Source organism: Lagenorhynchus albirostris, chromosome 10 (assembly GCF_949774975.1).
Source record: "Lagenorhynchus albirostris chromosome 10, mLagAlb1.1, whole genome shotgun sequence".
In the NCBI taxonomy this organism is placed as follows: domain Eukaryota; kingdom Metazoa; phylum Chordata; class Mammalia; order Artiodactyla; family Delphinidae; genus Lagenorhynchus; species Lagenorhynchus albirostris.
The window spans coordinates 41,601,919-41,627,096 of NC_083104.1; the positions used below are offsets into that span (position 1 = coordinate 41,601,919).

The window sequence follows — 25,178 nt, forward strand, 5'->3', positions numbered from 1 at the left end:
ATCTTCTCCTTTTCCATTTCTAATTTTATTGATTTGAGTCCTCTCCCTCTTTTTCTTGATGAGTCTGGCTAATGGTTTATCGATTTGGTTTATCTTCTCAAACAACCAGCTTTTACTTTTATTGATCTTTGCTATTGTTTTCTTTGTTTCTGTTTCATTTATTTCTGCTCTGATCTTTATGATTTCTTTCCTTCTGGTAACTTTGGGTTTTGTTTGTTCTTTCTCTAGTTCCTTTAGGTGTAAGGTTAGATTGTTTATTCGAGATTTTTCTTGTTTCTTGAGGTAGGCTTGTATAGCAATAAACTTCCCTCTTAGGACTGCTTTTGCTGCATCCCATAGGTTTTGGATCGTCATGTTTTCATTTTAATTTGTCTCTAGGTATTTTTTGATTTCCTCTTTGATTTCTTCAGTGATCTCTTGGTTATTTAGTAACGTATTGTTTAGTCTCCATGTGTTTGTGCTTTTTACGTTTTCTTCCCTATAATTCATTTCTAATCTCATAGCGTTGTGGTCAGAAAAGATGCTTGATATGATTTCAATTTTCTTAAATTTACTGAAGCTTGATTTGTGACCCAAGATGTGATCTATCCTGGAGAATGTTCCATATGCACTTGAGAAGCAAGTGTAATCTGCTGTTTTTGGATGGAATGTCCTATAAATATCAATTAAATCTATCTAGTGTATTGTGTCATTTAAAGCTTGTGTTTCCTTATTTATTTTCATTTTGGATGATCTGTCCATTGGTGTAAGTGAGGTGTTAAAGTCCCCCACTATTACTGTGTTACTGTCGATTTCCTCTTTTATAGCTGTTAGCAATGCCTTATGTATTGAGGTGCTCCTGTGTTGTGTGCCTATATATTTATAATTGTTATATCTTCTTCTTGGATTGATCCCTTGATCATTATATAGTGTTCTTCCTTGTCTCTTGTAACATTCTTTATTTGAAAGTCTATTTTATCTGATACAAGTATTGCTACTCCAGCTTTCTTGTGATTAACATTTGCATGGAATATCTTTTTCCATCCCCTCACTTTCAGTCTGTATGTGTCCCTAGGTCTGAAGTGGGTCTCTTTTAGACAGCATATATATGGGTCTTATTTTTGTATCCATTCAGCAAGCCTGTGTCTTTTTGGTTGGAGCATTTAATCCATTCATGTTTAAGGTAGTTATCGATATGTATGTTCCTATTACCATTTTCTTAATTGTTTTGGGTTTGTTTTTGTAGGTCCTTTTCTTCTCTTGTGTTTTCCACTTAGAGAAGTTCCTTTAGCATTTGCTGTAGAGCTGGTTTGGTGGTGCTGAATTCTCTTAGCTTTTGCTTGTCTGTAAAGCTTTTCTCCATCGATTTGAATGAGATTTCTCCATCGAATCCGAATGAGATCCTTGCCGGGTAGAGTAATCTTCGTTGTAGGTTCTTCCCTTTCATCACTTTAAGTATATCACGCCGCTCCCTTCTGGCTTGTAGAGTTTCTGCTGAGAAACAGCTGTTAACCTTATGGGAGTTCCCTTGTATGTTATTTGTCTCTTTTCCCTTGCTGCTTTCAATAATTTTTCTTTGTCTTTAATTTTTGCCAATTTGATTACTATGTGTCTCGGCTTGTTTCTCCTTGGGTTTATCCTGTATGGGACTCACTGCGTTTTCTGGACTTGGGTGGCTGTTTCCTTTCCCATGTTAGGGAAGTTTTCGACTATAATCTCTTCAAATATTTTCTCGTGTCCTTTCTCTCTCTCTTCTCCTTCTGGGACCGCTATAATGCGAATGTTGTTGCGTTTAATGTTGTCCCAGAGGTCTCTTTGGCTGTCTTCATTTCTTTTCATTCTCTTTTCTTGATTCTATTCTGCAGCAGTGAATTCCACCATTTTGTCTTCCATGTCACTTATCCATTTTTCTGCCTCAGTTATTTTGGTTTTGATTCCTTCTAGTGTAGTCTTCATTTCAGTTATTGTATTGTTGGTCTCTGTTTGTTTGTTCTTTAATTCTTCTGGGTCTTTGTTAAACATTTTTTGCATCTTCTCGATCTTTGCCTCCATTGTTTTTCCATGGTCTTGGAACATCTTCACTATCATTATTCTGAATTCTTTTTCTGGAAGGTTTCCTATCTCCACTTCATTTAGTTGTTTTTCTGGGGTTTTATCTTGTGCCTTCATCTGGTACATAGCCCTCTGCCTTTTCATCTTGTCTGTCTTTCTGTGAATGTGGTTTTTGTTCCACAGGCTGCAGGATTGTCATTCTTCTTGCTTCTGCTGTCTGCCCTCTCTATCGTATTTCTTTTAATATTCGTCATAACTTATTAATTGATTCACATTTAATGGGTCATGACCCACAGTTTGAAAAGCCATTGAAAGGAAACTCTGCGTCCCTAATCATTGCCTTTGAGACTGCATCACCCACCCATGCACACTCCCACCTCCATCTCTCTCCCCTTCCCACCTCACAAAGCTCCCCCATGTAGGTCCTCAGCCAGGACTAGCAAGGGTTGCAGGACCTACTCTGGTAAGAGGGTTGTCTGTGTTGTGATGGTCAGAGAGGTGGGGAGATGGAGGAGGAGAGGGAACAAAAGATTAGGACATCTTGGGGGTTTTTTTGGCTGCACCCCACGACTTGTGGGATCTTAGTTCCCCAACCAGGCATCGAACCCATGCCCCTTGCAGTGGGAATGCGGAGTCCCAACCACTGGACGACCAGGGAATTCCCGACATCTTTTATTCTTAATGAGGGAATATGAGAGAACCAACGACAGTTTTCAGAGTTCGTTTCATCATATGTTATTTATCTTTCTCATTTATGGTATTTGCACTTTGCACAAGGATGAGAGCAAATGAAACGAGGCAGGCCTGAGTGCCCTTGGGCCCGTCTCCTCTCCCCTGGCCCCTGCCTCCTTAGCCATCAAGTGGGGTTGGACTGGATGGTCCTTTGAGCTTCTTCTCACACTGACATTCTGTGATGGGGGTGGGGGAATCTGGAAGCCAGCGATTGGAAGATGAACAAGAAAGAGGTGTTGGACAGGAAGGCGGTCAGAGGTGGGCTGAGCTGGGGAGAAAAAGGAGTGACAAGGCTTGCCCTTGGTGGCAGCAGGCACTTGAGGACATGTCCTTGCTGTACCTTCCCTGGGAAGAGTGGGGAAGGCTGAGGGCACGAGCTGCCGACCAGAGCGAGCCCACCTCTTTCCCAGCCAGTAAAACGCCTTCTCCAAGTCCTTTGAAACTTACAGCCTTTTTAAGCCAGCAAAACTTGGAGTCCTTCCAGTTCCATCTCCTCCCATTTAGAAAGGAGAAGTCTGAGGTCTCAGAGGAGGAAAGGGCTCACCCAGAGTCACAGTCATAAAGCCAAGACTGGGACCACGTGGAGTGGTACCCGTCCCCCCTGAGCCATACCACCTCCCCTGCCCTCTGGAGCAACAGTGAGCTACAGCCAGAGGGAGCCCACTGGTTAGGCCTCAGCGCTGAGGGCGAGGCGTTGGTGAGGACGTGCTCTCCCACCTGCCGTGGGCTGCTGTAGACTGTGCACAGGCAGCCCGCCTGACAGCTGAGTGCTAGTGGGCGTCTGATTATCTAGGCAGCCCTGGAGGCCCCCGTAGCAGCCACCACCTCCAGCCCCTCACAGCAGCGCCCTGAGCAGCTTGTCACAGCCAGCGGCTTCAGCGCTCCAGCAGTAGACAGGAGTGAGGCCGGGAAGTGGGGCCGTGTGGCGGAGCGAGCAGGCGTGATGTCCAGCTGTCTGAATGAAGCCAAGTCTCGAGCTCAGAGATTTCCAGAGAGGACGGAGGCCTCCCCCTGTGCAGTGCTGTCCTCCAGACAGAGAAGCTTTGTAAGTTGGCAGCGAACAGTCTGTTTTGTGTCTGAGAAAATCCTGTTCGAGGTGAAGGTGCTGCAGTTTGTCCCCAGGTGTGGCTCTGCTAACCCAGCGTTTGCCACTCCACGTGTGACTTGGGGTCTTCCTCCTTCAGGATCTGTTGCTGATTCTTTTCTTGATTTCATCAGCATTACCTCTGCCCTTTCATCCTGAATTTACACACTAACAATTTACACCCCCACGTATATTTCTTAGCAAGTAGCACAGACATTCTTTGGTTCCTGCACACGGCCGTGACCTGTCCTTTGGGACAGGGAAAGCCCAGCCACGGCCCCTGCTTGCAAAGAGCATGTGGACCAGGGGGAGCTAAGACCCAAAAGCAGATAGGCAGAGCCCAGCGTGAGCAGGGCTGTGACACGTGGGTGGCGGGGGGGAGTACGGGGTGCAGGAGCGTGGGGGGTGGGAGCGAGCTGCAGGTGCCGCGTCTGTCGCAGCCCCTGGGGTGACACCACCAGTCGCTGACCCCAAACTCCTGGTGCCTCGTGGTTGCTGCAGGCGCACTGCATGTCGCACAGGTATTCCTGCCCCCAGGGTTGAGTGGCATCCGGGACAGGCTTAGGCGAGGCTCCCTGGATTTTGCCAGCTCTGAGCCACCCGTCTTCGCATCTGCATGAAGAACACCTGGGTGCTCCCGGGACCTTCCCAGCGTCCTGCTGACTGAGTGAGGAGCCTCAGGCCTCAGGCACAGGGCGTAGACTTCGGGGGACGGTATCTGCGGCCCCTCCCCATGGGTGGGTTGTGCATCTCTGCCCATTGCTAGTGCCTCTCCCTGTGGAAGGATGAGCCTCATGCCCCTGCTGTGGCGTGTTTGGCCACGGGACCCACCCGGCAGTGAAATGTGAGGAGCAGTGTGGTGAGAACCGTTTCTGAGCAGAGGCGATGCCGCCACCTCCAGCCAGAAGCTCTGTGAGCGTTAGGGTCTGGCCACCCACTGTGCTCTCTTGTATTTCTCACGTTCCAGAGATGATGTGAGGTCCCAGGCTCACCTGAGCTCTGGGATTCAGGGTCTGTTAACTCCCTAGGAAAGCTGCGGAGCCCCTCCCCAGGCATCACACCTGGCCGCAGCCCAGATGGCGCTCTCAGAGAAGCACACCAGTTTCCCAGCGTGAGTTGTAGGTCCACTCTAGGGGCAGCCGTGAACTTGGTGCTCGAGTGGGTGTGAGGGTAGGTGAGGAGGGCCATCTGAGCGCGTGGTCTGGATGCTTGCTGTCAGCCGCTGACCTCGTGTGCGCTGTATGTGCCGAGGCCGCCTTCCAGTCAGGCCGCAGCTGTCTGTCCCTGCCTCAGAGGGAGCGCGTCTGTGGGGTAGGGCCCGTGCCCGCCTCACGTGTCCTGCGCAGTGCTGGGCCGCCGCCTCAGGACCCGCTCAGCAGCAGGCAGGGTGAGGGTAAGGCAGGTCTGAGTTCACACAAGTTCACACAGGGCCTCAGAGGTTGAGTGAATGTGCCCGGGGGCCAGGCTGGTGAGAGCCCAGGGGCATGTGCAGGGGGTGGGATGGGGGAGCAGAACTGGGTGAGGGCATTTTGGTGCTTATTGACCTCACCCCAGAAACATCTGGGGAGAGCCTACTAGGACAGTTGAGAAGGAATTATCACAGCATTTTGGGAAAAAGCCATGCTGCTCAGGAGATCTTCCTCATTAACCCCTTCCCATGGGGCAAATCAGCAAATCATTTCCCTTTCCTGGACCTAGGTTCTTCTCAGGCAGCATTGGACACTGGAGCTGGTTGGGTTTGAGATCCCTGAACTCATGTAAGCGATTGGCCACAGTGGGCGTGGGACCCAGCAAGATGAGCACTGAGCTGGAGTCAGGGTGTCTGGCTCTGGCCCTGCCTCTCAAGACCTGCCTGGGCCTCTGTGTCCCCATCAGTGAAGTGTGGGCACTGCTCCGAGGATCAGCAACTCAGCAGTGGTTAAAAATGTTCCATGGGAATGCTAGAGTTAAAATTTAATAGATGTCTTCGGACTTCCCTGGTGGTCCAGTGGTAAAGAATCCGCCTTCCAATGCAGGGGACTCGAGTGTGATCCCTGGTCAGGGAACTAAAATCCCACATGCCGTGGGGCAACTAATCCCGCGTGCTGCAACTACTGAGCTCGCGTGCCTCAACTAGAGAGCCCGTGCGCCACAACTACAGAGCCCACGTGCCCTGGAGCCTGCGTGCCACAACTAGAGCGAGAAAACCCCCACGCCACAACTAGAGAGAAGCCCCGAACGCTGCAAATAGCGAAGAGCCGTGCACCGTAACGAAAGATCGCGCATGCCTCAACAAAGATCCCATGTGCCACAACTAAGACCTGACGCAGCCAAAAAAATAAGGAAAATAAATATTAAAAGAAAATTAATAGATGTCTTTATTGCAGGACATCTCAGAGCCTTGAATTTACTGTTTAAGAATGCCATGAGTTTCTAAGAAAGAGCGCAAGATTCCCCTCCCCTGGCAGTGGTGTTCCACAGAGCACACTTTGGGAACCATGGCACCTCTGTACTGCCAGGCAGCTCCCACAGCTGGTTCTCCACACAGCAGGCAGTAGGTTGTAAGGGAAGAGGAGCTGTGGCGTGGATCTGCCCTCTTTGTATGAGTCTCTGTCCCACAACCTCCTTCTCAGGCCATGCCGCTTCCTGCCTCATCAGCTCTGGGTGCCTGTCCTTGTTCTCCAGAGATGGGCCAGAGCAGGCTCGTCTAGTCAGGGACTGGCGCTGAAAAGGCAGCATCAGTGGTGCTGGAAACTTACCCCATGGCTGTAGCTCTGCTGGCGTGGGACAGGAGGTGGTCCATTTGTGCTGTGGTCACCCATCCCACGCCCACCGAGAAGACATTGGGGAAGTCACTGCAGCCCTGTTGTCTTCCCTCCCCGTCCTGCCTGCCTGGGCCTGGCCCCTATGGCTCTCCACCCCCAGAGTCTGCGGGGCCTCTGTCCTGGCCTCTATGATTGAAGGGTTCCCCGTGCATTCTGAGGTTGGCTACCAGACTCCAAGACTACGGGCTTCAGGATGTGGGACGCTGTGTGCTGATAGCTAACTGGCTGTGTTCTCGTTTGTGACATTTCAGGGACACCACGTCAAACTCGCTAACCCCTGAAGACACTGAAGACATGCCCGTGGGGCAGGATGCTGAAATCTGCTTGCTGAAGTCGGGAGAACTGATGTAAGTGATGGGCTCCCAAGCTGGACTTCCCAGGGTGTCACTTCTGGGGAAGAGGAACACCAGAGGAGGCCTGGCCTTCCGGTGTCCCAGCTGGAAAGCACCCCAGAGGCTCAGACTTGGCACCCATGGTGGTTTTCAAGTTTGTGCTTCTTTGTGTGTGTGTGTGTGTGTGTGCGCGTGTGTGCTTCTTTTTCTTCCTTCCTCCCTTCCTTCCTTCCTTCCTCCCTCCCTTCCTTCCTTCCTTCCTTCCTTCCTTTCTTTTGTAAAATTTATATACAGTAAAGGTCCCCATTTGTAGTATACGGTGCTTGGATTTTGACAAGTAACAGTGTAATCACCAGGCATCTGCCAGCCCCCACATCGAGCTCTGCCAGTGGCTTTACAGTCTCAGGCCTCAGCACCCAACCAGCTCCACTCCCAAGTCTGCCAAAGAGGAAACCTAGGTCCAGAAAAGAAAATTGACCGGAGTGAAGATATAGAACAGTTCCATCACCCCAAAAAGCTCCCCCGTCCTTTGATACTCATCCTTCCCCCACCCCTATGTCCTGTGTTCTTGCTTTTTGAAAATAACTTTATTTTCTTATTGTAAGAAAATTTTCCTTGTAGAAAATCAGGAAACAGAGATAAGCAAACCACCTTGGATATAGCCTTCCAGTCTTGTTTATACTAATATACCTAATTTTTCAACATAAACAAATATCCTACGTCTTATTTCACAGTCTTTTTAAACTTAATATTGCATGAGTATTTCCCCATATCATTCTTTTTCTCCAGTGTTGTAACGAATGGCTGCATGATTGCATTATGGTCATCGAGTAGATTCAGTCACTCATTCACAGATATTTATCCAGCACCTACTATGAGCTAGATACTCTTCTAGGTCCTTAGAGCACATCAGTGAACAAAGCAGACAAAGATTCCTGCCCTCATGTTCACTTTACATTCCAGCAGGGGTGACGGACAATAAACATCAGTAAATAAGTAAATTATATAGTATGTTACAAGGTGGTGCTTGCTTTGGAAAAGAAACCAAGAGTAGGATTGGGGGGAGGGGTTGCAATTTTATTTTTTCTTAATTTTTTAATTAGTTATCTATTTTATACATACTAGTGTATATATGTCAATCCCAATCTCCCAGTTCATCCCACCACCACTACCATCACCACCACCCCATGCCTGCGTTTCCCCCTTGGTGTCCATACGTTTGTGGGGTTGCAATTTTAAATAGAAAACGCTAAGAAGGTAAGACTTGAAGGAGTTTTCATGCAGATATGTGAGGGACAGCATTCAGGCAGAAGGAACAGTCAGTGCAAAGGCCCTGGGGCAGGATGGTGTCTGGTGTGTTTAAGGAATAGGGATAGGGTCAGTGTGACTGAAGCAGAAATAGGGAAGGAGACTGAGTCAGAGAGGGAACAGGGCCCACGTCACATCAGGCCTTCTTGGCCATTGTAAGGACCTTGGCTTTTAATCTGAGGGGAATGGGAGCTTTAAAATTAGATTTGGAACAGAAGTGTGACTTAATATAATTTACATTATAAAAGGAGTCACTCTAGTTGCCATGTGGAGAATGACTATGAAGGGACAGAAGTAGGGAGACCAGTTGAATTTACATTTATGATGTGAGTCTTATGGACAACAGACTTATTTAAGATTATATTTGAGCAGAGATGGCAAACCCTTGATTTCTTTTTATTAGCATCTCCTTTGGTGAGACCGAGTATTGTCCTCTCACTGAACAGATGAGGTCTAGAAAGGTAAAAAAGATTAAAGGCACAATCCAAGTAACTCGGTGCAAGGGGAGAATTCTGGAATGTAAAATTATGAAATGACCCAGCATTAGTGGGGCACCCTGTCAGAGTAAGTAATGCAGCAAGATTGCCATGTTGTAAGAGACCTCTTTTCCAAAATGGACCCTTCTGCCTACTTGCAGATTCTTGAAAATTGTAAATATTGGACAAGACCTTTTTTTACTATAATTAGCAATAAAGCTTAAATTAACACATGGGAAAATGGTCCATGGAATTAAATTTTTACACAGGTGAATGACCTGTATCAGAGCTGTTCCTTAGAGCATTTTGGTTTTCTAATCATTGATTAGTCTTCTCATTTGCAAAGCTTGGGGAGTATTCCCATCCACCTCTACGACTTTGAGCCAACAGAATTCTTAGCACCACCACTTATTTGCTGTGCAGTCTTGGGCAAGTTACCTGCCCTCTCTGAGTTTTGGTTTCCACCCCTGTGTTAAAGGGGACAGTAATATTTTTGTCCATGAAAGGCAGTTTGGTGTAGTAGAAAGGCAGTGGCTTTGGATCAGACCTGTATGGACCTGGATAGAGTTGCTTAGTCTTTTTGAATCTTAGCTTCCTCGTGTGTAGACGGGAGCATCATGCTTCCTCACATAGCCCTTGTGACAACACCCGAAGCTGGCGAGCAGAGTTAGCCCTTGCACAGTTGCGGAGAGGAGATGGGACCGTCCAGGGCCACACACTCCTGAGCTGCAACCCCGCACTGGAGGCCCTGCCCTTGTGGCCCTCGCTCACCTGCTGCCTCCAGATTTGCTGGGCAGGAGGAGGCACCACTTAATCAGGGAGACTTTGCCCTTCAGCACAGGTTCATCTTCTAACGTAACTGTCACACCCGCCAGAGGCAGGCGTGGTTGTGTCTGTCTGCAGGTGAGGAACATGAGGCTGACATGAGGGTGAGCCCTGTGGCAGATGAGAAGCGAGGCAGGTACCAGCACCGGGTTCTCTGGGTCCTGCAGAGAAACTCACTGTCCCTAAACCCTTTAAACTTTTGGAACTGGCTCTTAATCCAGCTAATGAGAGTTAGAATAGGGACACAGCCCCAAGAAGCCTGTCTCCCCAGGGCCCTCAGACTACCCCGCATTAAAGAGTCTGGGGTGTTTGCATTTATGAAAAGTCAGGGTGCCTGCTTGGAATTTTTTGGCAGGCCCCGGATTTCCGCTGAAAAGAGGGATGACTGACCGAAAGGGCAGGAGGTTTCAAACGATGCGTGTGCTTACTTCTGGTGCTAATTAGGTAAAAGCGGGAGGCGAGGAACTGGAAGGAGAAAGGGGAGAGAAAGAGTGGACAGCTGAGCCGCAGGGCAGCTGCAGGAGAGCTGCAGAAAGCTGAGGCCTCGGCACGCGCTTCCCGTCCTTGAGCGGCACAGAGCGGCCCAGGCTGTCCTCTCAGTCCCAGCCGGCTTGCAGGGACCACACCAGCTCCTCGCGGGCAAGGATTATCATCTGTATTTTTTACTTCTGTGTCCCCAGTGCCTAGAGCTATGCCAGGCACCTAGTAAGTGCTCAGGAAACATCTGATGGCATGAGCTGCACATCAAGAATTCTCCCATGTTTAAGCGTGTCAGTCATGGGGACCCAGGGCTTTTCCTCCCAAGAGCCTCCAGGGTTTCCAGTCATCTCGGAGTCACAGACAACCTGGCCAGTGGACTCAAACGCTTTCCCTGCTTTGATCAAGTCCCTCTCTGCATTTGTATTTTAGGATAAAATTACCCCTCACGGTGGAAGAGATCGCCAACTTCGGGGAGGGCAACAGGGAGCTGTTTGTGAGGTCCAGTACCTATAGCCTCATCCCCATCACTGTGGCCGAGGCAGGCCTCACCATCAGCTGGGTCTTCTCCTCCGACCCCAAGAGTATCTCCTTCAGTGTGGTGTACCGGGAGGCGGAGGACACGCCGCTGGATCAATGTAAGGTGAGGCCATCTCCCTGCCAGCAGGATTCCCCGGGCAGAGCTTATCTGGGATGTTCTGAGAGGGGCACAGAGAGACCAGAGTGGGAAACCCCCCTGGGTTGCATCATGCAGAGCAGGCAACACACCCGGGCTTGTCCAGCCTGGGGGAGGAGAGCTGCCTTCTAATGTCTGAAGTCCTGCTCCTGGGTCAGCTTCAGACTGACCTTAGAATAGGTCGGTAGGTGAAACTGAAAGGAATACAGATGTGTGACTCAGTTTAAGGATCATTTCTTTAACAGAGCCATGCGGAGCAAGAACGGGTCACCATGGGAGGTGGGGACCAAGATCTTTGCTTCTGGTTATGAGCTTAGGGTGTTCAGCATCTCACCTCAGAAAGGTCAGTAGAGGCTCATAGCCATTGTGTCACTTGGGTGGGCTGGAAATCTTCGTGGCAGATACCAGTTCTTAGAATACTAAGACATTCTAAACATGGGACATTGACAGTGGCCGGGACCATAGTTCTCAACCTTGGCCACACATTAGAAACACCTGGGAAGCTTTTTTTAAAATAAATTTATTTATTTTTTAATTTTATTTATTTTTGGCTGTATTGGGTCTTCATTGCTGTGTGCATGCTTCCTCTAGTTGCGGCGAGCGGGGTCTACTCTTCATTGTGGTGCACGGGCTTCTCATCGCAGTGGCTTCTCTTGTTGCGGAGCACGGGCTCTAGGCATGCGGGCTTCAGTAGTTGTGGCACACAGGCTCAGTAGTTGTGGCTCACAGGCTCAGTAGTTGTGGCTCACAGGCTCTAGAGTGCAGGCTCGGTAGTTGTGGCTCACAGGCTTAGTTGCTCCGCGGCATGTGGGATCTTCCCGGACCAGGGCTTGAACCCATGTCCCCTGCACTGGCAGGCGGATTCTTAACCACTGCACCACCAGGGAAGCCCTGGGAAGCTTTTTAAAACACACTTCTGAGTCCCCACCCCAGACCACTAAACCAGAATCTCTAAGGGGGATCCAGGCATCCTTAGATGGTCCCAGTGGGCAATCAAGGTTGAGAGCCACTGGTTTAGCTCAAGGGGAAGAAGAGTAGAAAGGATGGAGTAGGATGCAGAGCACAGGACAATGAACAGCCTCCGGGGGCGCTGATTCACTGTGGGCCGAGGAAGAGGGAGGGTCTGAATTCCACACCTGAATCTCTGCAGGGAGGGTGCCAGGGGATGATGGAGGGAGAGCTGGTTTGGGTGGAAACACGAGTTCCATTTGAATCACTGTGAGTGGAAGGAATAGTGAGGACAGTCACACAGGCTGGATTGGAGCTCCAGGTAGATCCTAGACTTTGAATACAAAATCTCCATTTCCTAAGAATGAAGCTAGAGAGGAACAATTTGGAGTTGTGTGACAGAAGCCTTCTGTGAAGTCTCTGCGATGACATCCGCTAGTCCCTCGCGCTTGTGGCCCTCGGTGTGCTAAGGGGCTCGCGGTGAGGGCTGGGGAAGGCCCCGGGCCCCAGGAGGGCCGGGCTCGGGCATGCTGGCACACAGGTCGCCGCTCCAGCTTCGGTATCCACATGGGGGGACGTGTGTCCGTCTGTGTTTTGCTCTCCTGCCATCCCTGTCCTGGTGATATCTGCCTATTATAGAGATTGCTTTGTCATTTCTGTCCTCTTCAAATTCACTCCTTAAATTTGATTCTAGCGCCCCTGAGTTGGCCTTGATTACTGGAGTCTCGTGCTCCTGCTTGTTTAAAAACCGCTCTGCCCCTCTCTTCCTTTTGGAGGCTCACAGCCACACCACACATGTAGCCTTGGAGCCCTTCCTTCCCAAGCGGTTCTGAACGTCCACCCGGGAGGTCCTGGGCTTGTGGTCAGAGTGGATTCAGGCTCACTGCTGCCACCTGGGCACATGTCTCGGTCCACGAGGCAGGTCTTAGTCCCACCTTGCTGATGAGGAAACTCGGGTGCAGAGCGGCCTGCCTGGGCAGTTGGTTGGGCAGCAGTTTAAGCAGCGTGCTGCTCAGCTCTGCACTAGCAACCAGCTGCACCACCTGGAACTCAGCACCAGCACCTTCGCTGTTCACCTCCTGTTCCCAGTGCCCACCGAGCGCCTCGCACTGTGTCTGCCCACGTTAGATACTGGTGGATGTTTGTGGGAGGGAGAGAGGGAGGTGACTAGATCCGGTCTTCACGCCTCTCTCCTTGCTCAGTCACTCACCAGCCTAATCCTCATGGCCCTGGGAGACCTGTGTGGTTCCTCCCAGGAATCAGGAGCTCAGGGACGCCCAGGAGCCATCCTCATCTCTGGCTCCCTTATTGCCTGAAGGATATGGTTACCATTGTCTTTCCCACAGTGGATGCCAGGGGGCAGAAGGAGCCCATCTGCAGGGTGGGTGAGAAGGGTGCTCAGGTGCTCCTCTGCCGTCACAGGCGCAACTGTCACCAGCCAGCTGTGGGGATGGCTGTTATGTCTGCCTGTGGTCCTGTACAGACATCAACCTGGAGAATCTATATCCAGGCTCACACCTTTAGCATCTATCCTGGGGACTCCCCGTATGATGCCCTGACCAGACTGGACCTTACTGGGAACAATGGGACATAGTGCAAATTGCAACACTCAGGTTTCGTGATTGTGGAGGTTCAGGCATGAGGAGCTATGCTGTGTACTTGCACTCTGTTCACAACCATTTAGTGTACGCTGTATACTGGGCTCTGTAGGGTGGGCCCACTGGGGATAAAGAGAGAAGGAACAGCGTGGGATCTGCCCTTGAGGAGCTCATGGTGTGATCAGAGAGAGACCTTATTAAAAAAACAACTGTGGGGGAAAAAAGAAAGAAACAACTGTGATTCCAGGTGGTGGCTGTCGTGGTGGGGTGGCACTTGGGGGTGGGGGGCAGACACCTAACCTGGGGAGCAGTGATCGGGGCAGGAGACTCTTGGGCCAAACCAAGAAAAGCTGTGGGGAGGGGATGGCAGGGGGACATGGGTTACAGGAAAAGCGTGCAGGTGGAGGGAACAGCATGGAAGGCCAGTCCCATCTCTAGGGGCATGTCAGACACTCCCACTCGGGACCACCCTCTCTCCAGAGGGACCTCCTCTATCAAGGCCATGCCTTGACAGTGAGATTAGAGACTGTGACTTTGGGAAGCACTTGACGAAAGAAGCGGTAAATCAAGGACTTGAGGCTACCCATGTGCAGACTGCTGCCCTGAAGCCTGGGACAAATCAGGGAAGAAGACCGAGGCCCTGCCTCTCTCTTTGGCCAGAGAAGCTCAGAGGCCTGCCTTAGGCTACTGGGAGCAAGGACCCTTGATTTTTTAAACAGCTTTATTGAGGTATAATTTACACACCATATAATTCACCCATTTAAAATGTGCAATTCACTGTTATTTCAGTATTATTCACAGAGTTGTGTAACCATCACCACTGTCTGATTTTAGATCATTTTCATCATCCCCCAAAACAAAAAGAAACCCTGTGCCCATTAGCAGTCACTCCCCAGCCTCCACCCAGCAACCACCAACCTACCTTTTGTCCTTACAGATTCCCGGTTCTGGACATTTCATGTGAATGGAATCATGCAATATGTGGCCTTTTGAGACTGACTTTTTCCATTTAACATAGAACCCTGGCTCTGCACCAGGCCGCCAGGTCACTAGAGTCCCTCGAGAAAGCAGTAAAACCAACTTGGACTGTTTTGCAGACATATCACTTAAATCAGGTCATGGGCGCCCAAGCACTGGAGGCTGATGCGAGACGCCCCCAGAGCTCACACAGCAGAGACCTGTCTCACTCAGGGTTACATGAGACCCCAGTCATCTCCCGTCACCTCTGCTGTATGGGCTTTGACACCAGAGCCTTCGTTAATCTCCCCTAGACGTTTTGATTGATTGATTTTAAAATCAGTCTTACAGATTTTGACCGTGGTAGAAAAAACAGCAGCTGGAATGAACCAAAAGTCCATAGAGTAGACTGTTTAAAGAAATGAAGAGTATTATCTTACACGTGTCCTCTTCAGAGGACCTGCCTTAACAAGCTCTTGGGTTTTGCTTTGTAATCAAAGTAGTGTGTGGGAAGGTTGAGGTGCGGGGCACACAGGCGTCCCTGTGTAAACAGCAAGCCTTTCTCCCCAGCACTTCCTCCTACATGTGGTTGCTGAAGTATCTTAGGCCAGGCTCAGAATTTTTAGGTTATGCATCACGGGAACAGACCCAACCACCCAGCCTCCCAGGATTCTCAGTCCCCAGTGGAATTAGAATATTGTAGAACATTAATGGAACTTGATGAGATAAGAAAGCATAGTAGGTCCTCATGCATCTTTGTCCCTTCCGGGCTTGTCTTGGGCCCGTCCTACTCCCTCACCACCACCAGCTTCCTGCCAGAGCACATGTACTGTGGTGTCAGGAACATACTGTGTGCTGTCTCTCTCTCCCATGCCTTTGGGATCTCCCTCTTGACTTCTCTCTGACCCATATGTTATTTAGCTTCCAAATATTTTGGGATTTTCCAGGCAACTGCTTTTTTTTTCTTACTTAATTCCATTGTCAGAAAATGCACTTTGTATAGTTTGACTCCTTTTAAATGTAAGTTTTGGGTTTTTTTTTTTTTAATGGCCTAGAATATGGCCTACCTGGTGAATGTTTCAAGTACACTTGAAAAGCGTGTGTGTTCTGCTATTGTTGGGTGGAGTGTTCTATACATATCAGTTAGATCAAGTCAGTTGATAGTGTTCTTCTGTTTCCTTACTGAGTTCCTGTCTACTTATTTCATCAATTATTGAGGGACATTAAAATATCCAACTATAATTATGAATTTATTCTATTTCTCCTTGTAACTCTACCACTTTTTGCTTCATATGGGTTGAAGCTCTGTCATTAGGGGCATAAATGTTTAGGATTGTTTTGTCCCCTTGATGAAATTGACATCTTTATCATTATGAAACTGTCCCTGGCCACATTCTTTGATGTAAAAATCTACTTTGATATTAATATAGTCAATCCCTCTTTCTTTTGACTAGTGTTAACATGGTATATCTTCTTACATCCTTTTAACTTCTTTGTATCTTTACATTTAAATTGTATTTCTTGTAGGCATGATGGGGTTGGGGCTTGCTTTTATCCAACCTGATAATACATGCCTTTCAATTGGGATGTTTAGCCTACTTACATTTAATGTGATTGTCAATAAGGTTAGGTTTGAGTCTCTCATCTTACTGTTTTTTATTTGTTCTATCTGCTTGTTGTTCTCTTTTCCTCTCAAAGCAGTAAACGAGGGCAATTGGCAGGGCTCACCTTGTTCTCTCACGGATCACTGTCCATCATTGCCTGATGTACAGTGTCTTAAAAACTGTTTTGTATATTTTGTTGGTTTTGGTTGTTACTTGAGAGGGTAAATCTTAGCCATTCTCCCATGCTTTTGAGTATGTTGTCCCTGCTGCCTGGAGCTGCCAGAGCTCCCTATAACCAGCTAAGTTGTCCAAGCTCAGTGTTGCCTCTTCTAGGAAGTCTTCCCTGATTCTGCCTCTCCTCCCTCCCACCCAGAGGCTGGGATAGGCACCCCTCCCTGGTAGACCCCTCGTGACAGTCTCACCCAACATAATTGAATGTTTTTTTTATCTGTTGTCACCATTAAACCACAAGATCCTTAAGGGCAGCAGAGCCTTTTGTGGGAACTTCCTTCACTTTGGGAACTTTGTGGCCACCATGTAGTGTTTCAGGAAACAGGTAGCTGTATTCAAGTTTGAGTTGAAAAAGTAACCACATCTTTCTAACTATTTTGGAGTCAGTCATTTTGCACAGGTTGAAAAATGTTTAATAGGAAAAAATTAAAACTAAATTTAACAAAAATTGAATTTCCAAAAAAAGAGCAACATTTAATTTTGTAGAGAATGAAGATTTTTACATTGTGGGGCAGCTCACCACCTTAGGAACCCGTCGCTAACATGTTACATGGTCTGCGTGACCATTCATGTGTAGTCCCAACTGGGAGGCTTATGGATGCTTAATGAGACAAGACCCTCTAAGACCCCTTCGAGGGTCTTGTCTCTAAGTGGCTCTAAGTGCTTGTCCCTTCAAAAAAAGTGTTTTTAATTTTGGTTGGCTCTTGTGTTAATTCCTGTCATATCTTCAATTTTAAAGTATCTTAGCTGGCTAACAGGTTGAAGACTCTGCCCATGGGAAAGAGGTTGGCCATCGATAGACCCCAGCCCTGGCCCTGTCCAGCTCACAGCATTTGCTCAGATTTGGCCTCTGACAGTGAGGCCCTTAGAAAATGAATGTCTCCTGGGATTAATTTCTCATTCTCAGAGGAGATAGAGAGGAAGCAGGAGACTTGGAAAGATGAAAGGGCTCTGAGGCATATGGACCGACTGGGGCCAAGTGAGAAGCCACGGGTGGAGCCAGGGGTGGTCAGCCTGGGGCCCAGCAGCTTCACAAAGTGCTCTAGAGATGTGGAAAGAGGGCTCGGCGGGTCCTGTGAGAGCCCCAAGGGTAGCAGCACCTGCGCAAAAGAAAGAGCCAGGCAGGATTTCACCTAGAATAAGCCTCACCTTCCTGAAGCCAGAAGGAGGCTGTTCCTCTGGATGGTGGAGCGTTCTGGCACTGGCCATGGTCAGAGGAGGCTGGAGGACCATTCTTTTGGGATGCTGACCAATTCATGATTCTGGATGAAACTCGGGTCTACAGCCTCCCCACTATCTCAAGTTATCGACCCACCCAGGGCATGTGGAAGGCACCCCACCGATCCTGGGGGCTGATCTCAGCCCCAACCCTGCTCAGCTGTGACCTTAGACGAGGCAGGCACTCAGCTTCCCTGGGCCTCAGTTTCCTTCCCCAAGATACAGAGTCTGCCCAGAGGATCCATGGTGCCCTCTCAGCCTCTGTTTCACTTTTCCTATCTGCCTTGTCTCCCAGGTGCTCATTCCCACAACCCGATGCAATTCCCACAAGGAGAACATCCAGGGCCAGCTCAAGGTCCGCACACCAGGCATCTACATGCTCATCTTCGACAACACCTTTTCCAGGTAGGGGCCACCTCATTCATCAGCATCCAGGGGAATCCACCTGGCACCTGGTCCCAAGAAGAGAGGTGGATGTTTAAAAGAAGTTATTTAATTATCAGTAGCTTATCATCAGTAGTTCTTTGATTTTAGACCTATGCTTTGGTGTTCCAGTGTCTGTTACAGACTGTGTAACACACAGGCTAATACTTACAGACTCTCGCCACATGGCAGGTGTGTTCTCCGCCCTCCGCTCTTACTTACTTCAGCCCCACATCAGCCTCATGCAATAGGGACTGTCTTTCTCCTTGTGTTACTACTAAGGGACTGAGGACCAGAAGGATAGAAGAGTGACAATCCCAAGTCACACAGCTGGTGGTGGAGCTGGATTTGAACCCAGGTGGCCAGGCTGCAGACTCTAGGCTCTTACCCGGGACGCTCTTCTGCCTCTCTGCTGTCCAGATTCCCACTGCCCAGACCAGAGAAGAGCCCAGTAAATATAGTGGAAGGATTAGGTGGATGGATGGATGGATGGATGAGAGAGAAGCGAAGGAATGAAGGCTAAAGTTTGAGACCAGAGCCGTGAGGACCAGAGCTGTGAGGTGAGGCCCCTGGGCCCTCCTGTCATGGGAGTGGAGCAGCAGGTACCATCTTTGGGAAGCACTGTTTCAAAGCACGAGATGCAGATCCAGGAGTGTAGGGCTTGTGGGGCAGGAGGATGGGGATGTAGGGAGATAAGGCTGGAGGGGCGGCCAAGAAAGGAAGTAGGATAGAGGACCACCACTGGTTGAGCATCTGCTGTGAGCCAGGGGCCTACGTCATGGAGACGTGAGACAGGTTGCCGGGCACCTGTCCCTTTTGTGTCTTCTGCTTCAGCGTAAGCCCTTAATTGGGGCTTGCCTCTTTTATAAGACCTGTCTTGTCAGCATCCAGCCACATCCTCTCTGAGCAGGACCTTGAGCTAGCGGCCACATCCCTCCACATGGGCACCCTTCCAAGCCCACTTAATAGGCTGGGAATAACTTAATAGGACACTCTAAGGGAAAGCTAGAGTGCCACCCCCTCACCACCTCCAGGCCTTGAACTCTCAGGGCTTGTGGCCGTGGGCATCTACCAAGGGAGAGGTTAGAAGAATGGGCTTCCCACCTTGCCTCACTCCTTCCCCTCCCCCCACCCCCACCCCCCATGAACATGAACACACCTTGAGTTAGCAGGACTCTCGGGCACAGGCCCAGCGTGTCCAGAGAGCTGCTTTCGGACTGGACGTGGGCCTCAGCCCCTCTGGGGCAGCAGTTAGGAGACCTGGTGGAGGCCAGCCAGGCACAGGCTCTGCTCTTCCCTCTGTGGGTTTTAGTTGAACCCCAGTTTCCTCTGAAGTGGCAGCCAGCATTTTTACTACCTCACAGAGCCCCACTGTGTGTTGACGGAGAGGCCGGTAGAGGCATGTTGAGGGCAGAGTGCAGCCCCAGGCTGGCCCCCAGTTATCATTAGAAGCGGCCGTGGTGCAGTGACACACTCTGGCCTTAATCCACTGAGGTCATCTCAGGGGCCAACTCGAGACTTCCAAAGCATGGACAGCAAAATGGATTTCGATGCCCAGGCAGAATGAAATCCAGGCTCACTTCCACCGTATATGTCCTCTCCGTGCCTGCTCCATTCACTTCCCCAGTGCAGTCCAGACCACCTAGACCCCGGAGACCCCCGGGACTGCTTCAGAGCAGCAAGGCAAGCGGGGGCGGGGCTTCACAGTGTGAGACCAAATGGGCCTTTCTGCACCCAAGCCCCAGGAAAGTCTGTGGCGGTGTCCCAAGACCCCTGATACTTTGCAGGGAGATGTCTCTGCTAGACAGACAGGAAGTGGGGGTGAGGGGGCCTGGAAGAGTCCGCACATTCTGCAAGACGCCCCAGCCTCCGAGCAGAGGTCTCTGCACAAAGACTCGCCGTGCCAGGTCACTGCAGCTGCTGCCCCTCGGGGTTTTAGCCCTCAAGGTAACACCTCCTTTTCCATTTCTGTTTCCTCAGGTTTGTCTCCAAGAAAGTATTTTATCACTTAACGGTTGACCGGCCTGTGATCTACGATGGAAGTGATTTCCCGTAGCCTCAAGCACGTGGATGTTAATAGTTTCCCATTACCCACAGGAAACACTACTCTTCCTCTCCTGTTACAAAACCCAAAAAACAGCAACCAGCTGCTCTGAAGCCATCAAGATCCACTGTGCAGCGGGCCCTTGGCTGCCCTTGGAGCTGGGTTCCTCGTACTCAGCACCACGCACGTCACTCTTAGCCCTGTGGCTTCTAAGGGCTCAGGCAACGTTTCCATTGTCCTCACACCCAGAGGGACACTATGCCAAAGTTTCAAACACTCAGGAGACCACTGGCCTCTCCTGGGGGCACAGTTGGTTCCAGGCCTCCTGTGGAGAGTTTCCCAGGCGAGAGAGGATCCCAACTTCTGCTCAGGGAGAGACATGGCCCCCCTGTGCCCAGCCTGGGGCCACGCATCATGGGTGACCATGAGCTGGGATGCCCTGGCCAGACCCTGTGAGGCCCTCGAGTCCTCCCAGGAAAAGGAGGTCGGGGCACCCAGGGGCCCACCCAAGATCCCAACCAGCCTCCTCCATCATGCTCCTGTCCCTTCCTGCCCCGTGAGTCCAGGACTGCTCCAGAACTCAGCCATTTCAGAGGGTCCTCCAGCTGCACTTGCCTCCTGGCCCTTCTGTCCTCAAGCAAAGCCCTTCACTCAGCCAGACCTCTCAACGGCTCAAAACATCACCCTAAGAATCAGAATTGAAGCTAATCCAGGGAACAGAACCCACCTACTGAGGGCCTGCAGTGCTGTCTGTCTACGGACGGCCAGAGCCCAGATGCTGGGTAATGTCAACGCCATGACCAGAACGCAGGGTTGTGCATCAGCCTATAGGGCTCACTCCTTAGCCGACAGCCTGTCTTTGTTTATATCAATAAGAGCTTCTGCCTCACCTGCAGATATGTTTACTGAAGATCATAAATCAGGGTAGGAACCACTTTTAAAAATTGGGGCTTCTTAACAAAAGTCTTTGGTAACTCAAGTGTCAACAGGCATAATTCATGAATCTGCTCTTTGCACACCTCTTGGTCCCCCCTCCCCACCTACCAGATTCCCCACACCCCATTTGCCCACTTCCTGCTGCTCAGCCTGCACCTGACACCTGTGAGCTGCCTCCCTCTGGGGCAAATGAATCCTCTGTCCTTTTCCAGGACGAGAGAAGGAGATAGTCTTCCTGTTCTCTGTGGCCCTCTTCTCCCACCACAGAGGGCTCACCTTTGACGGCCTTTTTGTGCCCTGTTCACAGGGCAGTCAGGTCCCAGGTACTTTTCACAGTGAGTAGAACATCTGACAAAGCAGCCCACCTTGGCTGGGGACAGGGAGAGGGCGCCGGGCAGGGTGACTGTGGGTCTGAGTGTTGGGCCCAGCCAGCCCTCCAGCTAGCCTGGTGACTAGGCCAAGCCACACCACCTCTAAGCTTTATCTCGTGGTTCACAAGCCTGGTCTGACCAGTTCTGAGAGCTGGAAAATGGGTCAGGAACCCCAGGCCAAGTTCAGCTCAGACCCCACACCCACCATGCACCAGCAGAGAGGACTTGTGGGGCAGGGGTAGGAGGAAATGACTTTGGCGATCGATTCAGAACTTTGATTTAAACAGGAGACTTAGGCACTCCCAGTCACCTTTAAGTGGGGTTTGGGACATGGTGAACAGAACCTTCCAGAGAGATTAGCGCAGAGAAAAGCTGGACCTCTTGTGCTGTCTTTCCTGGGAGCAGCCGCCTGTGGCAGAAAGCCACGTCTCTAGCATCTCCTCAAGCAAGGTCCTGACGGCGCTCAGCACCAAAACGGAAATAGCCAGGTCCCCAGAGACCTCCTAGCCTCGTGCTTGTCCTCACAGGGGGCCACACAGCCTATAGGTTGTTCCAGGGCGAATTATCCTGCCTTTAAAGCCACCCACTATCCTCTTGGATAGTCAGGTGTAGCTAGTCCACCACGTGGGAGAAACTAACAAAACCCAGAGCAGTCTGGGATCTTGGTTTGAGTGCTTAGCTTTCCCAGGATACCGTGGAGACTGGCCAAGCTGATGGCCTTCTGCTGGTATCACCACCGTCACCTGCAGCTAGAACCAGCGTTTCGAGAGTCGCTGATGTGTTTCCTGCGAAAGGCCTGGAACATTCCATCTGAGGCTGATTCTGAACCTCTGTCACTCAGCCCAACTGTAGCTTAAAAAATCACTTGGCTCTTGTGAAGCCAACCCAGAGCCACTCCTGCAGGAGAGCGGTGGGCCCCTAGTGGCACCACAACAAAAGGTGACTGCAGTTGTGCAAAAAGGCTTTTGCTGTGTTCAGAGACCTGCCCCCCGACCCCCGGTCACACCCCGCTTTTGCAGCATATTTATTTTTTGTGTTGAATGGACTCTTGTCCTTTGTTCCTTTGCTGTGCGCGCTCAGGTTTGCTGTGCGCTATGCGGCTAGAGAATATGTATGGCTGCAGATATGCTTGCAGCCATATTTAGGTATGGCTTCTATAAATAGCTTTCTTATTTTAAACAGGTTCCCAATTTTACTGAGGCTTTGGGGTTGCAGTATTTGTTTTGTAATGCAAACGACAGTGAAGGACAGCTATTGAAAGTGGTGGCTCCACCCAGTAGACTGAACTACACTAGAAGTCAAGAAGGAGGAAACATCCTCGGGGTCTCAGATCACTATTTAAAAGCAAAAACAAAACCCTAGCAGCCCCTTGATGGCCCAGCTCTCTGAATAACCGTCACTCTTTAGTATTGATACCAGCCACCTTGCTCACCACTGTCTCAGAAGCCACTGATCACCCTCGCCCATGAACACAGCCTCTGTCAGGCACACTCATGAACCTCAAGGAAGGGCGTTTGGGAGGAAGCGTGGCCTCTGCAGAGCGCTTCTGGCTGGAGCCCACCTACTCCAGGTCTACAGGACCAAGAGCAGGCAAGGAAATTCTCAAGCAGGAATCTGGAAGTGAAACACCACATAGGGTTTAGAAAGTAGACATGAAAAGCCACACTATGTAGTTCAGAAATAGAGGCGATGGTTTTTCTGGCAATTTTCAGTTGTCACTCACCTTCGGTGGTGAAGTCATTCCAGACTCACATGAAAAGAAATCCCCATTTGGGGATGAAATCTCAATCTGTTTTATGATACTGGTGAGATGTCCACTGCCATGGTTTTATAGGAGTTTCAATTTCAGAAGCCCACCCTGGTGACTCTACATGGGAGAATCCCATCCTTGACTCAGAGGTTTTGAGAATCAGCAGAGCCACCATCTGTGATGCTCAGAACCAAGGGTTGCCCAGAGACTGGAGTCAGCCATCCACATTTACAAAATGCTTACCTGAAATGTACTTTTCAGTGGAACCTTGGGTAAGTTTCTCTCTTTTCATTGTGCTTCTTCCAAGGAAACAGGAAAGACTGAGTTAATGCCTTTTCTCTCTTAAGCACTTTTTCAAAATAATAAAGTACATCTTTAAATTTGGGGAGGCATTTCTGATAAAAAGGCTTCCTTAGAACCTTAGGACGAGTGTTATCCAGAGATGATCCTGCCCCTGGTGGCTGCAGAGCAACAGTGAAGCCTCAGTTGGATGGCTTCCAAATCGGAATTGCACTTTAATTGACTAATCCTCAGTTCTTGCAGCCTTATGGGATAGCGGGTCTGGAAACCCATCGCATTCTTATCTGCCAAAGAATTACCCAGAAGCACATCAAATGTCAACACGCTACCTGCACAGCAGGGGTGATGAACTTTTGTATCCCAAAACATATTCCTTATAGCATCTGCTGCACCATTTGGGAATGTCTTTATTTTTAACCTCAGGATTTAAATAAACACTATGTCATTGACAGTAGTGTCATCTTTCATTCTGTTGAGACATAAGGCAAGCGATGAAGTTGCCCACAGCAGAGTCGGGGTCGAGCTGCCCTTCTGGGACACGTCTTGTACCATGACTTTTCAAAAGGGCCTGAGCCAGCAGCTGCCCTGAACGGTTGCCACATGGCCTGATATCTGGACCCACAGTCTGCTCTGAGGCCTGTGTTCAGACCTGCCTGAGCCATAGCAATGCACCAACCCACTGCCCTCTGCCAGATGAGCTTTTGCGTTCAGCAAAATTCCCCAGCCCTCCCCTGGTCCTCAAAGAGCGCACAGAGCAAAGAGCGACCTGATTTACCAGAATAATGGGGTGGGGGAGGAGGTCACGGTGACCGAAAACCACAGTTAGTGAATCTGGATATAAATCTGGGCAAGACTGCCAGCACGAGGCAGTACAGAGGATCAGCAAAGAGCCTGGACACAGGCCCCGAGGTGCATGTCCCAGTTACTCCACCGGGCAGATTGAGCTCAGGCTGGGCAGTCCATCTGCACTCACCTCTCCTGAGTGCCTTGTGCCCCACAGAGCCCCTCCCAGTCCCCCTTCCCTCCACCTCCCTCCAACCCTCCCCCTGCCCCCCGGATTCTCCTGTGGCCTCATCTTTCATCAGTTACTCAGGAATAAGTTACTTTCCATAATCGGATTGTTCCCACTAGGGCCAGGACCTGTGTTTCTTGCATCTTCATCTCCCTCTGCCTCACCTCACAGCATCCAGCACTGTGCCAGGCACGAGAGCGCTCGCCAGCCTCTGAATTGGCGAGGACACTCGGTGCCTTGGTCAGCTCTAAGCCATCAACAATCCCACTGGCCAACTTGGCCAGAGACAAACTCCCCAAACCCCCATGTCAGAGAAGGACAAAGGGCAAGCCTGCAGGGGAGGTTTGGGGAGAATGGAGGTGAGCTGGTCACTAGATCCGACCCCTCACAACCCCCTATACCCTCAAGTCAAGCCTCTTACTGTCCAGTAACAAAAGAGTGGTTTATCCAAGTGCCCAAAACAGCACAGCAGAAGGATTTCTTTATTAATAGGACAGTCCCTCCCGAGACTCAGGTGGCCACGTGGACTGGGCCTAGAAGGAGAACCGACGGGGACACATGGATGTGCAGGCTGCTCTATCTGGGCTGGGATCCTTCGTGGCAGAATCCCTGTGCGCCTCACCCCACCTGCTGAACCGCTGAGTAGTCCAAGGTGACCAAACCAACCCTCCGCTCCAGGGTTTCCCAGCCCCCATTCGATTCCAGGCATTCTGGCCCATCTCGGCGTCCGTACGCGCCGTGGCACTCGTCCGTACGCGCCGTGGCACTCGGTTCCACGCCTCTTCCGCTCGGTCGCCGCGTGGTGCTGGAGAACGTAGAGATTCCCCAGGTGACTCAGAAGGACACTGTCTGCAGGGTCAGCCCTTTCGGTTTGAAGATGCGTGGGAAAAATCTGGCGAGTGGGGCCCGCCACCCACGCACATCTGAAAAGCAAATAGATGGTGAAACCTGTCGCCCGAGATGAGAAAACGGACTTTTTCGGGGGGAGAGATTGAAGCCGAAGCCATCAAAACCCAGGGGAGAGCCGAGCTATTATGAAAG

The 25,178-nt window shown here is 50.3% G+C and overlaps 1 protein-coding gene across 7 annotated transcripts in view; it reads left to right on the forward strand.

Moving 5' to 3' along the window:
* FYCO1 (FYVE and coiled-coil domain autophagy adaptor 1) overlaps window positions 1-23,574 on the forward strand; it is an 86,021-nt gene extending 62,447 nt beyond the window's left edge. For 3 of the 7 annotated variants that reach the window (XM_060162164.1, XM_060162165.1, XM_060162163.1), the window contains exons 15-19: window positions 6,903-6,998; window positions 10,502-10,712; window positions 17,597-17,706; window positions 18,145-18,284; window positions 19,705-23,574. In XM_060162164.1, the coding sequence (XP_060018147.1) occupies window positions 6,903-6,998; window positions 10,502-10,712; window positions 17,597-17,706; window positions 18,145-18,247 (520 nt within the window). In that variant the 3' untranslated portion in view covers window positions 18,248-18,284; window positions 19,705-23,574. Of the gene's footprint in view, window positions 1-6,902; window positions 6,999-10,501; window positions 10,713-10,990; window positions 11,233-12,056; window positions 12,407-17,596; window positions 17,707-18,006; window positions 18,108-18,144; window positions 18,285-19,704 lie in introns of those variants that run through there. The other 4 variants (XM_060162168.1, XM_060162167.1, XM_060162170.1 and 1 more) reach the window with 4 other exon arrangements.
* The last annotated feature ends 1,604 nt before the right edge of the window (window positions 23,575-25,178 follow it).